The sequence below is a fragment of the Pleurodeles waltl genome, chromosome 2_1 (genome assembly GCF_031143425.1).
Source record: "Pleurodeles waltl isolate 20211129_DDA chromosome 2_1, aPleWal1.hap1.20221129, whole genome shotgun sequence".
Lineage (NCBI taxonomy): Eukaryota > Metazoa > Chordata > Amphibia > Caudata > Salamandridae > Pleurodeles > Pleurodeles waltl.
Genome location: NC_090438.1, coordinates 667,259,367 through 667,273,685, shown reverse-complemented (window position 1 = coordinate 667,273,685; position 14,319 = coordinate 667,259,367). Strand labels below are relative to the sequence as shown.

The 14,319-nt window shown below is 42.4% G+C and overlaps 1 protein-coding gene across 4 annotated transcripts in view; it reads left to right on the top strand.

Annotated features, from left to right (window-relative positions):
• The window catches only part of SLC6A20 (solute carrier family 6 member 20), a 441,916-nt gene that overhangs the window by 316,717 nt on the left and 110,880 nt on the right, over positions 1-14,319 (top strand). For all 4 annotated transcript variants that reach the window (XM_069216293.1, XM_069216310.1, XM_069216300.1 and 1 more), the window contains exon 7: positions 9,173-9,335. In XM_069216293.1, coding sequence (XP_069072394.1) covers positions 9,173-9,335 — 163 coding nt within the window. The remainder of the gene's footprint in view (positions 1-9,172; positions 9,336-14,319) is intronic.

Below are 14,319 nucleotides of genomic sequence, written 5' to 3'. Positions count from 1 at the left end.
CCTTGGCTCTCTTGTTGTAATTACAGGATGTCCCCATGGGACTGTTGTTGTTGCTGTATTTTGTCGTGCCCCAGCTTCGGTCAGTACTGGGCATGCCCCCCTGCCGTGCCCCTTTCCCCATGCCACTTCATATATGTGCTAAGTTACATGCATTGTGTAGTAGGTATCCCCCCCCTGCTTACAGTCCCCATTATTGCATTTTAATTCCCCATGCGACTTACCCTGCATGTGCGTTGTGTCGTGGTAGTCTGCGCTGTCCAGTCCTTGAATCCCTGTGACGATCTCCTCCGGGATGACGGCTGCGACCATCTCCTCCATGTGGTCCAGGGCCTCCTGTTGTGCTGGACTCCCCCCTCCAGTCTGCATTGCTGCCTTCCTGTTTCTGGCCATTTTCTCTTTGGTCCTACGTTTGCAGTCATGCCAGCGTTTCTTACACTCGGTGACTGTCCGGCGTTCTTCAGCCACACTGTTAATCTTGTCCACAATTTGTTTCCAGATGGCCTCTCTCCTACTGAGTGGCAATTTAGAGGAGATGAAAAGTTGGTGCTGGTGTTCCGTCACCTCTTTCACCAGGATTTCCTGCTCCTCTTCACTGAAGCGACACTTTCTTTTTTTTTTTTAAATGTCCTGGTTCCTGTATGGATCCTCCTGGCTGGTTCCTGGTCTGCTCTCATCCTCCTGGGGTCTGTTGGGGCATCTAGGGTCCATTTTGGCTCTCCTCTGCTGAAAGGGCAGTTTTCGCGCAAAAATTTAACGCAATAGCATGAAAAAAACCAGCGTTTTCACGATTGCGCTGTCGTAAATCGACCCACAGTGATGTGCGTCACATTTACGTTGGTTTCCTTTACGACAGACCGACGCTGTGTGCGTCACGAAATAATGACTCCCACCTGTTGGTTGCGCCGCCGTACGTCAAAGTATAAATTTGACGCCCGCATGGCGCTTCAAAATGGCGTTAGACGGCGCTAATTTTTTTGACGCAAAACTGCGTTAGCGCAGTTTTGCATCAAAAAGTATAAATATGGCCCTAAATATCTTTTACCTTGCCAATCAAACACATAGTAACAAACTTTCAGATGTATGCAGTCAGCCATCCTGAACAGTAATATCGTACCCAGCCTTTTAAAATGTGGAAAGTCCAAGGAGTGGGAATAGGGGAGAGATGAGCTATCTGCTTTTGTCTGGATGCTCGTGAGATGTGCAACAAACATTGAGGTGAAAGCAGAGCCACTCATAATGTTCCACAGTATCTACGTGGAATTTAATATGTAAGGCAAAGAAATAAAAGTTGACTTACCGACTGATATATCAAACCCACTGGAACTGGCATACCTGATGTGTTCTGAATGTAAAATTTACCAGCCCTGGTGACGATCATGCATATCATTTGTCCGCACAGAGATCAAAACACACTAGCTTAGTTCAAGGAGTGCTTAGATGCCTTATCACTAAAAGAATGAACCATTATATGCTTAAGGACACGGTAGGGCACTATGGCCATTTGCAAAGTTGCAGTTCTTCCACTAAAGGAAAGCTTGATAGCTATATATTCCTCCCAATCATTCATTTTCTTAGCTTGATAACATTTTATTTTTCCAATGTTTCATTTTCTAATCTCCAAATAAGTCCTTTCAGAATTCCAGTTTATGTTTTTAATTTTTTAGATTCTTTATAGTAGTCTTTTGACAACGAGGGCCAGATGTAGCAAAGGTTTTTACCCTATCTGTGTCTATGGGAAAAAGTGTTCGTACATATGGCCCCAAATTCCATATGGCTGCACCCACAGCTGAATGCCATTGGTCATTGCTAATCCTATTTTGAATGTTGCCACATGGAGGTTGTTTTGCATAAAAGAGTTCCAGAGGCCAGTGGCTGTGCACTAGAGGAAGATGACTCTTGCAGTAACTTGTTGTGTGATAAACAGTTAAGAATGCACTGGTCCTTAAGTATAATGCTGCAAACAGATTTGGCACTTAGTACCTGCCTTGCTACACTGAAGAGCTCATGAAGACTGAAACATATGTGCCGGTGGCTAAAAAAAGGGATGACCGGAAGATATTAATAGATAACAATCCATAAAAATGAAAGATTAGAAGAAATTATTAGGTTTATTGCTTTACCTCACTGGAAGAACTGCACCTTTGAAAAGATTAACTACATTAACAAAAGGCCCTTGTAGGGCTATTGAGTCATGCTTCATTTGAAAACTGAGGCTGAAGGCTATTGGAGACTGCCCGTCCTGTTTTGATTGCTGCTACATGGAGATTGTTTGATTCTATTTTGCCAAGATTCTTATGAAATAAGAACCTCCTAGAATTAAGTGGAGTAAATTGAAATAACCCAAAACAGAAGGTGGTGTAACATTTCCTAATTTAAGCTTCATGGGGGTGGAGCTAAGTCAGTGACCGACATGCCCAGGAGGCGTTGAAGCTCCAGCAGAGGGACTCCCGGACATGTCGGAAGAGCGCTTCCTTTGACTTCCCCCGATGCAGAGTGACCATCCAAGGTAGGTAGGGGCAGCAGAAGGGCTACCACGGCGCCATTGTGGCTCAGGGGAGTATACAGGTATTAATTTGCCGCCACAGCTCTTGGTGCCACCATGGGCCTCGGAGGCCCCGCAGTGATAGGGGCCACGGGTGAGCCTGAGGCCCACATTTGGATGGCCGCACGTTGTGGCCTGCTGCCCCTGCCTGTGTCACCCCTCTACTTCAGATACTGGCCCTTACATAGGGGGCCTGCAACATACTGGTCGGTTGCGGGCCTGGTGCTGTGATTCTCTGGCTGCGCCATGGTGGATTTGTGCCACTCGACCTGCATTGCCTGCCCCCTAGGAAACTGCATTTCTATCCCCCATTGGGGGTCAACTGCTGTGCGCTGTCTGGAGTGGGAGGCCTACCGGCAGGCCAATCCTATATTATGTACCCACAGCTGTCCCCCGAACACCTGCGCAGCTTCTTCTACCCTGTGGAGGTGGCCACTTGATCCGCCATAGTGACTGCTGTCTGCTGCTTACATCGTTTCCATGCCGGAGGGGGCCCAGGGACGGCCCTTCACAAGCACCAGGTGGCAACTGCAATGGTTTGTGGGGACCCCAAACAATGCAAGTTGCCCTTTGAAAAACCATGTGCTCCTCCACCAACAGACAGTAACTCCACTACGGGGAAGGGCTCGACTTGGGGCCAGGCTCTAGAACGCCAGGCGGACCTACGGTCCATCTTGTTGGAATTATGCTCTGGCTTCACGGGTAATGATGCATGGTTTGATTCTATCGCGACCCACCTGGACAAGGGGGGGAAACGCCTAGACCTCCAAGACACTAGGCTCCAGGTGGCTGAGGTACAGGTCTCATTGCTAGAGGACTCTTGTGCCCAATCTGCTAAATGTCTGGGCAGAGTGGAGTCAAGACTGTGCACCATTGCTATAAAAAATGAGGGCCTCATGGCGTGCGGGCGCCGTAACATTAGAATCACTGGGATAGTGGAAACCACCACTACTGGGCATCTGGGTACCTTTGTGGAGACATTGTTGTGCGAATTGCTGGGATGCCAAAACTTCACTGCTACATTTGTTGTGGAGCAAGCCCACCACCCCCTGGGTCCTCGGCCTTTCCCCGGCACGCTACCACATCCCGTTATTGCCAGGCTATTGAACTTCAGGGACCAACACACAACACTGTGCTTGGTGCAAGAAAAGGGACCACTGCAATATCAAGGGATGTCACTGTCAATCTTTCTAGATTTCGCCATCGCGGTTCAGGAGGCCTGCTGCAAATTTGCGGACGCCAAGGCAGTGCTGTGCAGGCTTGGGCTGTGCTATGGCATTCTGTATCCTGCTAGGCTCAAGGTTGATGTCTATGGCAGACCCCGTCTTTTTGATAATCCAACTGAGTCCTCGGTTTTCTGCAAAAAATATGCCAGGGAGCATGCCCCAGTAGCTTGACAATCCCTGAAGTACTCCCCGCCGGACAGGCATCTCACCAGTATTTTGAATCTCTTTCCACCTGGCTCATGACCCCCAATGCTACTATTGTTTCGGCGGTGTACGTTGCAGGTTCCACTTCCTGCTTGAGGAGTTCCCTGCTGCGGTGTTGCTCCTTTTCCGTGGTTGACATCAAGACCCTGATTTATACTTTTTTAGCACTGCATTTGCGTCATTTTTTTATGCAAAAGTGGCACAAACGTGCAAAATTTAATGGAATTTTGGACGTTTTCGCCAATTTTGCATCAAAAAATGACGCAAATGTGGAGCTAAAAAAGTATAAATCAGGCCGCAAGTTTGAATTTGAGTTTTTCTGCTTGTCACTATGTTCTTTTTGGGATTTCACCCAGCTCATTCTTGCTGGGTGTATTAGGGGGTAGGGGTTCAGGATTCTTTTAATGTGTTCATTTTATGGTTTATTGTTTATTTTCTGACACATGTCGGCCGACCACACTGCTCCCTACTTAAAGGTCCACTGATATCTCAATGGATTGCGTTGCAATCGCTTTCCTACAGGAGGCCCACCTTACTCCTTGGTCCACTTATACATTTGTCGCTCACTGGGGTCCCCACCCTTATTTTTCTAGTTACAGCTCCTCTTCTATAAAAAAGGGTCCATTTCCACCTCATCTTTACTGTTGCTGACAAAGATGGAAGATACATTTTTGTGGAAAGTACATTAGCTGACCACAAGATCCTGTTGGCCAAAACCTATGCTCCGAATACGGGCAACCCCAATTTTCTTAACACATTGTCGACCCAGCTAGCCCATGCAGAACCAAACTGCTTTATTTTAGGTGGGGACTACAACATGTTTTGAGACCCACTGTGCGACACACAGCTACGACTCCGACGTTAAAACACAAATCGCTACACATCCTGTGACATCTCCACGACACTCACTAGCTGCATGACCCGTGGCATTTATGACCACAGGAGACACTAGCATATATCCACTACTCACCACTACACAACACCTGGACACGTATAGATTTTTGGCTGATCTCTCCGCCGGTATCCACATGGTTGATTGATACTATGCACCTGCCACGCACATTGTCGTATCACTCTCCAATGAGATTTTCTATGAGATGAGACTCTTGATTATTAAAAATTATACTGACAATAAACAGCAGGATGGGTTAGTTGGAAAATATGTTATTAAGTCATTTTGCTGTCTGTGAAATATTTCACAAGAATAATTGGCCCTAATTAAAGAAGCTAGCATTCATTAAACACATTTTGGGTTTATTGCAAGAATGTTTAGCTTCCAGAGCAGCAGTTCTTAAAGTGCTGACTTCTGTGGACCCCCACTGAATTACTACTTGAAGCCGGTGACTCAGGCTTAAGCAATTTTTATGATTTGACCTCAAAACAATAAACACAGTTACAGAAATGAGCCAAACCAAACAAGTACACGAAATATAAAATATTTTATTTCATTTCGGAGCAAAATATAAAAATAAAACTTTTAATGAGGAAAGGATAGCTTCTCATAATTTGATTTTATAAGCCAAAGCAATATACAAAAGTCTAGAATATCCGTATCTTTTTTTTAACTTATGTATGCTATCTTTTTGCTGCCAGTTCTTCAATGGAAGCAACCAATCATCCATAATAGATTTTGCTTGCTGTATTTGCACTTCTTCTACAAATCAAGCTAAGGATTCCAACATAGTTTTTATCCTTAAATTTCAAATAGCTTCACTTTTACAGAGTTTAAAATGTTTCAACTATACAGTTTGCTTTTTTATGCATATTCACTTTATTAATCTGCTAATAATTGATTTTCTAAACTGTTGCGTACCCTTGAATAGGTGTTGCAGACCCCCAAGTTTCCATGGTCCACGGGTTAAGGATCACAGTTGTAAAGTGTACTAATTGGGATAACGCTGCTTCCTCTACGATCTCAAAATATAATATTATAGAAATTAATATACTTACTTCAGATATTTCTGCCACATTTAATGTGTTTACTTTTCCTATAAAATTTGATTTCTTTTGTGGGGTCTAATACCCTGAATGCGTTATTTATTTAGAGAGCGATTCACCAATGTATCTTCCAAGAACTGCATTCTTGATTGAAATGCAATGGGAGAAAGATTTATCAGCATGTCTGTCTTTTAACCTGAGGAATACAATTTTGACCAAAAATCATAGAACTTCCAAATCCACCACAATAACTCAAGTTGTACTTTTCATTTATAGTAGTTTACTATATACACAGGTTAATATACATAAGATTGCTAATATTGCTGATGAATCATGTTGTTCATGTCAAGAAAGGAAAGAAAAAATATAATGTTTTCTTATGGAAAGTATTTTATTTATGGAACCTAATATGGTCTCAAGTGAACTGCATTCCTCAATTGAATTGGCCACTTACTTTCCTATATATATTATTGGTCCTCTTTCTAAATTATGCTGTTCATGTCACGAAAAGAAAGGAGACATATCATCTTGTTTTCTATGGGAAAAGTAATTTATTAATGGAACATAATATGGTCTCAAGTGAACCACATTCATCAATTGAATTGGCCTCCTACTTTTCCAAATGTATTCTTGGTTCCCTTTCGCTTTAGTGAAAGACTTAGGGGCAGATTTATAGAAAGTGGTGCTGCACCGAGTGCAGAGCCACTTTCCTAGTACCCCCCTACCACCACCATGTGTGCATCGTATTTAAAATACAGGGCACCATGGCGCAGGGTAAGGGGCAATAGCATGATTCAATGTGACGCTATCGATGTACTCTGCAGGAGTAGCGCCAAAGTTTTGGCGCTACTCCTGCAGAGTACATAGGTGCCCATTCTAAAGAATGGAAGCCCACATTTAAAGCCTGCTCTGAGCAGGCATTAAAAGTACCATAAAAATGTGGGTACCCCCCCTTTGCATACATTATGCCTGGCGCAGGCATAATGTAGCGCAAAGGGTTACAGAGTGGCGCAATTGATGCATTGCGCCACTCTGTAAATAATGCACAGGGATTTACGGCCTCGTTGGGCCACATTAACGTAAAAAAACAATTACGTTAATGTGGCGCAAGGTGATGCAAGGCGATTATAAATATGCCCCATAAAGTCTTGTCCAAAACAACTATAAAATATGACATCCCTTTACTGGGATTGCTGTTCAGTAAATCACCTCATGTGAGAAAGACTTTTCTAAACTGTATTTTTTTTCCTGGAGAAATGGCATTTGGACAAGTCACAGAACTGTTAGGCCATGTGCATCTTTCACCCAAAGCCTCACCAATAGAGATCTCTTTCGGTTATTTTTAACCAAATGTTTTGCAAGAAGATCTATCTGCATTAAACCCTCTTGTTATCAAGATGACGCTTCTTTTGAACCACTGACATATTTCATTGACACTGTGATTTTTCTAATTATGTTCAATATATATCTTCTATTCTTATCTGATTTTTTCCCCAATGATAAATGTATATAATTTTACATGTAATCCATTTATATTTGATTCTGTTTCCCTTCTCCCTATTTTCCTACCCTTCTCTGTTTTATTTTATTAAGTTCCTTACTCTATAGCATTCTTCCTTAGTAATGTTAGAAACATTTCATATTGCATATTGGGTTTCACTAAAGTAATTTTAATTAATTCTATACATCACTTCCAATAATTATGACTTGTAAGTGGAAGTTAGTTTCTTTAATTCTAAACTTCAGAAAAAAAAATGTAATTTTAGTTAATATATTTCAATTGGTTAAAGATTTATTTCAAAAAGTTAATACTGTGGTAGCTTTTTTTCTGTTTTGTTCTTCTTTTAAAATAAATGTATTCAATGAAGGTATATTAATATTTAATACAAAAATATTTGTAATACTTATTTTTTATTTTGTTTATAATATTCCCTATACCTTACCTTAGGGAGAGGCCACCTTTGGGGTGGAGATCCCTGCATGGTTGTGTAAATGGCGAGATTAAAAAGAGGCAATCCATTCTTGCTGAAGGAAATTCTGCCTTTACAGAATAGTTATATTGAAGAAAATGTGTGCTGGTAGCGAAGGTAACACCTTTGCTGACCTGAGCCACCTGACATTATGCTCATCCATTAAATCAATGTGCAAGTCCAAGAAAGTGAATACAGATGCACCTGGTACGTAGATTGCCCATTAAACAGCTAACAGTGTTCAGGTGCTCACTGTGTTCAATGCGGAGTGGCTGGTGTGGCCCATGAACAAGTAACTAATAGGAATGCTTTAGCAGTAGTGCATTATAAAGATATAACCACAATTGATGCTTCAAATCTTGTACGTGAAAGTCTTGCCTCTCCCTCCTAAAACTTTGATGGCTGTCTCCTATGAAGTAATTAGGTGCATTGACATCAGATTATCTGGATGTATTTGTTAGACGTGTGCAACTGCAAACCGCGCCCAAACAACGCATTGCCCGACAAAAGTTGAACATGTTGTTCGGTCTTCATGAATATGAAGCCCATACTACTTCAAAGCCTGATGCTACTCAAACATATGCAACATTTCTTGTTTGTACAAGGGATGTTGACTGCCAAATATTGACCAATAAAATGGTTATGTGTAGGCATGGGACGTGTTTTATAGGTTCTAGTCAGCATAGATGCACAACCCAGACCTCTTTCTTCCATCCCACAAATCAGTTTCACATATATATGTATGCCCTACCAGAAAATTGTATTCATGGTAGTGGTGTTATTTTCACCAGTGATAACATGTTGTGGTCTATTGTTCACTACTGTGTTCTGCTCCTGTAGGTCCGGAAGCTTTTAAGCTGTTCTTAGGCCAAAGAAGCTGTGATAATGTGTCTTTCTCTGTTCAGCAAAAATTAGCTGTCTGTGAGCACCTACAATATAGTGTAACGTGAGACCCTTCCACAATGTCTCTACGTGGATTTGCCAGAACTGTAAACCATTCTTTAGGGGCAATTTAATTTCTTCTTTTTTATTGCTATTGGCCACTTCACGAGTGCTAGGCCTTGCAATATGCAATTACAGATTGTGTTAGCACGTAATCACCTCAGAAACTAACAGGTGCACAGTTTCATCTGTAAGGTTTGGATGTTTATACAACTGTACTAGTGGATTCGCGAGATTGCTGCCTTTTCTTTAGTTTTTATTTAAAAGCAAAATCAGCCTTCTGGCCAAATCCATTCTCATGGGATAGCTTTGTTTCAGAATAAGCACATTATTATACCTTTTCTTTCCAGGGTTATGCTGCTGCTCACAAACACATTTGACCTGGAGGAGGACGCCATTACTCCTGACAACTTGGAGTACATGAAAAGCTACCTGAGCACTTCCTACCCACAGGATTATGCTACCATATTTCCACAAATTAAGAACTGCAGTTTAGAGAGTGAACTGGAAACGGTAAGTCTCTCTCTTCTACATTACTTTGCCTTTATTGAACTCTGAACTCCTCGGCCTAACAAATGTCAAGCAACCTCTCTGACACTGCCCCATTTCAATGGACCAAAAGTCAGAACGCCATTTCTGAGCATGTAAAGAAATACTTCTCAAATACGCTTTTATCAATGCTTGCATGCCTTGGTGACTTGGCCTCAAAAATCTAAAACAAGAGTAAAATGGGAATGTTCAGGGAAGATTCACATTAAGTTTGATTGTGTGCTCTGCAATTTAACAGATACGGAGTTGAAGTTATAGGGCTGATTCACAAAGCGATGTAAGAGTATGTAAAAGAGTCCTCCTGTAGAACTACTTTTCCATACTGATAAATGCTTTTTTGAATCGACCACATTTCCTTTATTAATGGCATCAACCTGGCAAACCTGCAGCAAACATAGTCAAATGATAGGATCAGTCAGAAGCATCATCAGGCTCTTCACTTTGGAAGCGTGAGAGCAGTGGTTGCCAGTGCACATTTCTGTGTCATATGAAACATTTATGTTATTGTTTATGGCATCATTGACTCTGATCAGAGACCCTGGTCTGCAACAAGCTCATAAATACGACTGCTTACATTAGGAAGAAGGAAGGTAGGCAGGGTTGGAGAGATGCAAGAAGGATGGGGAGAATGGATGGATTTACTAAGAGAAGGCTGGATGCAGAGATGGATAGATGAGAGAATGATGAAGGATGGATAGGGGAGTCGGGGTGGGTGGAAAAGAAAGAGGAAACACACGATGGATGGATGGATGGATGGATGGGAGAAAGAAGGATACCTGGAAGAGTTGCAAGAAGGAAGGATGGATGATGGATGAAATGGGAAGAAAGGAAAACTGCAAAGATGGATGTGTAAAGTTCAGAAAGAATAGAGAGTAGGAATTACAAAAGGCCAAAAAAAGAATGGAGAAAAGGAAGAAAGGAAATTGTAAAATTTCTGGATTTCCTTAGGGGATGGAATCTCCCGAAAAAATGGTGGGTTTGCTCTTATTGCATACTCGTTCAGAGCTATTTGGGGCAAGGTTAAAATTCTGGGTATTCTAGTTTCTGGCTACTCCATTGCATGCAGTTACTTCGTTTAAGCAGATATTCCATACAATGAACATGAATAACTCATGATATAAACCTGTGGATTTCTGGGAGACCGCAATGAGATTTTAGAAACTGATGGGATAGTAGCTATGCACATAGCCAGGTACGCTGCAAGACAGAATCTTGTATATCCATGACTAGAGGATGCCACAAATCAAACTCTAATAATATATAATATAATCACATGACAATAAAGTGTTGTTGTTTTTTTACACTGAGATTGCTGGGAAATCTCTGTAGGAAGAGCTACTGGGAATCAAAACAGGTTTTTAAAAGGATATCCATGGCCTAAGTCCTAGCCTAACGATCTGCATTGATTGTGGATTCAATAATATGAACCCCTGTTTGAATATAACATGTTTTCAGTGCAAAAAATGAGGGGGATCCTCCTATATCCCTGTTCTGGCAGCCATTATTGAGCCGGATCGGGACGGCCCTAGAGAAATATGCTGCATTTGTTGTGGTGCAATTTGCCGACACCAGGATAGATCCAGCAGCACGTTGTTTCCTTTCTTTTCTGAGCAGCAACCTGCAGGTAGTAATGGGACTTCTGTTATTTTATCTTCTAGCTGGGCCCAAACCAAAGGCCTTGTTTACAGTGTCATACTGGCTGGAAGCCATTTAGATGCCAATGGAATGGATGGAAACAAAGACACATAGCTTTTGACCACTTCAATTACTTAAGAGAAACTATGACTTGGAGGGAGGTTTTTGACTTTGTTCAACCCATGTACATAAGGCTTACATGCACTATAAGAATGTCAGGTTCATCTGTCTGAATACGCAAGTAATGTTTTAAATACCACTTACTATTTGTTTCATATAATTTATATGTAGTGATACTAATCCCAATGTAGGCTGTAAGAACGCTTTACATACACACAGACACCTGTTTCATGTCGTGGAAGGGACTAGTCATGTTCGGATAGTCTTCACCGCTGCAGCCATTTTCCCACGATCTGCGCCGTTCTCCATCCATGTTTATTACAGCCAGGGCTGGCTTTAGGCGTGGGCGAGCTAGACCCAGGCCTAGGACACCTAGTTTCGAAGTGATGCAATTACATTGCTTTATTTCGAGGTTGCCAGCGCCTGCCCATTCTCTTGATGCACTGCAAAACTATCTTCTTTCCCTCCCTTAACCCAATGGCATAATGAAACTTGAGTGGGGCCCCCTGCAAAGTACATGAAGCGGCCCTCCTCCAAACTCACTCAGCAGCTTTCGGGTCAGGGAGCTGTGCTCAGGGGGGGGCCTGGAGCTTAGAAGCCCCTGCACCGCAAGGATGTAGGGGTCTTTATTACCCCAGTGCCTTGACCTCTGACCTTTTCTCCCACTTCTCCTTCACACCTCCCATGGATTCTGAATTCTGATTTAACATCTGAATAAGCGATTCAGGTGAGGGAGAGTAGAGGAGGGGACCTGACCTGTGAACACAAACCCCTCTCTACCACCCCCTCCCTACACTACCCTCATCAACAGCAACAAGAAGAAGGAGATGACAGATAAGGTCAGTGGCAGATCACCTACCATTGAGTCGCCATTCACCAAACCATTGGTGATTAGACCTGCAAACCAGGAAGCTGCATTTATATAGTGCTTACTACACTCAATGCATTAAATTGCTGGTGCAAAGCTTCCCTCTGCCGTGCCCCCAAGCTGCATGGACTGGCATCTGCTGCATTGTTCTGCTTATTCACAAGGGCTGGCAGAGCAATGTAAGGGGCAAGCAACAGAGTAGTAGATCAGTGGGAAATCACTTGCCATTTGTACCACCAAACAAAATAAAGCAAACAGTGACCAAGAGTGCACTACCTCACCTGCAATTCCCGCCACTGGTTTCATGTATTCTTCAAAAACAACATTTTGTGACGCTAAACCTGCAAAACGCCAAACTAGCTTAAAAAATGATGACTCTAGTTCCCTAACTACCACCGTGGTGTTGCGTATATTAAATATGGGGCACACATTGTGGCATTAGTGGGGTGCTAAGGGCCGCAAGAAAAGTGGTGCAGAGTCACATTTCATAAATATGCCTTAAAGTGTGCGCTGTACATAGCATCCACTGAAAATCCTGATTCATGTGCAAAGTGTTTCACTTCTTAGTTCGAGTCATCAATTACATGTCACCTCCCTATTTTTTTGTAATTTTTCAGGGTTGCAGGAACCCCCCCCCCCCCACCCTCTTGAAGCAGAAAATGTAATTCTTTTGACAAAGGTGCTGAAATGTGGACTGTTGTTTTTTATGACCAGAAAAAAAGCACATTTTAGCTGGAGTTTGCATTTTAAATTGTTATTTTAGTCAGTGAGAGAGGGGCAGGGAGAGAGAGATCCCCAACTGTTTGGTACGCTTATTATTGTCCCTAGAAGGATGAAGGGATGAGATGGCCATGCAGTGTTTTGAAGCTATTGTACTCAATCTAGTGCGCTATCTTACATACTACTCTCCAGTCTTAAGCTGGCCCTCTGGAATTACAGGATTCTACAGCTGCATAATTTTCTGCATAAGTATAGAATAGCTGCATTTGTCACATAATCCTTCATCCACTGCATAATCAGAAGAATATTTGTAACTCAAGTAGATTAAAAGTCACTAATAGAAAACCGACACTTGTTTCCTTACAGTGCAAGGCCCTTTGAAAAAGATGCTTATTGTTGTATTTGGGTGCTGAAACAGAAGTAATGAGGTGCAGCAATTTGCTCCGGCAGTCTTAACATGTGTCACAGTGACAAAGTAGTAAAGTTATATTATCAAAAAATGTGCCGCATTACGCCACATAATTTGCCTTTTCTTGTAGCACAATTTAGTCAACCCTGTTGTATAATCGGCTCCAAACCTGCCGCATATTTCCAGTGGCCCTGATCGTAACACAGATTTATTCAAGTGGATGCCCCCCTTTTACATGGACCAAAGATAGAAGCTTGTGTTTATCGTAAGTCTTTTCTGCCAATCTCTGGAGTGCCTGAACATTTTGTGAAACCTGCATCACTTCCTGACTAGTAGACTACTATAAACTGATCTAAAATAATAAACATAATTTAGAAAGGCCACCCAAAGGTTCTGTGAATAACCGTGGAGTGCTTCTATCTACAGCAATAGACTGGAGGTGTCCAGCTTTCCACTTTAAATACACTCTCAAAATCTATTTGAAGAGTCAGGTTAGAAAAAATAAGTAAAGAAAGATGCTCTATACATTTTGATAATAGAGGTCTTTTGTAAACATAATGGAACTTTATTTCTTAGTGTTGCTTCAGAAGCTCTATTTTTTAACATATTTCAAGCAAGGGTGCTGTAAAATTCTCAGTTTGATGCTGTTTCTTCCCCTCTGGTTGAACCCCCAAAGAACCTAGTTAGCAGGTTCACCAGCCATTATTGCTTCTAATAAGGTCTTTTGCTAGCAGTGAGATCAGTGGGCGGTGCAGTGGAAGCCCAGTGGTGCAAGTGGAGAGTAACAGTGGTGAAAGTGGGACTCAATCCCCTTGGAAAACATTTGGGAATCTCACTTTAAAAAACAAAACATGTAAGCACTGAGCCTAATGGTAAGTCCTGTCATATAGAACACATAGAAAAGGTTAAAGGGAAATGCTTGGGAAAGGAGGAGAGCAGAGGGGAGAAAGGAGCAGGAAAGGCACCAAATTTAATTTAGCTTGGAGTACTATCGTAGCAAAGGCTGGCCCTGATCACGGCATTGACTCCTGCTAGGTTGGGCCTGGTTGTCCTCGCTGGTATAGGGGAACCAGAAGCTTCTGGACCTTAGAGGCGGTGAGTCTAGACAGGATGGCCGCAGTACAGGAGCATTTTATGCTGTGTGGGTTGTGTTGGAATAACCTGGAGCAGGGCCGGCCTAGGACCAGGGCGCCAAT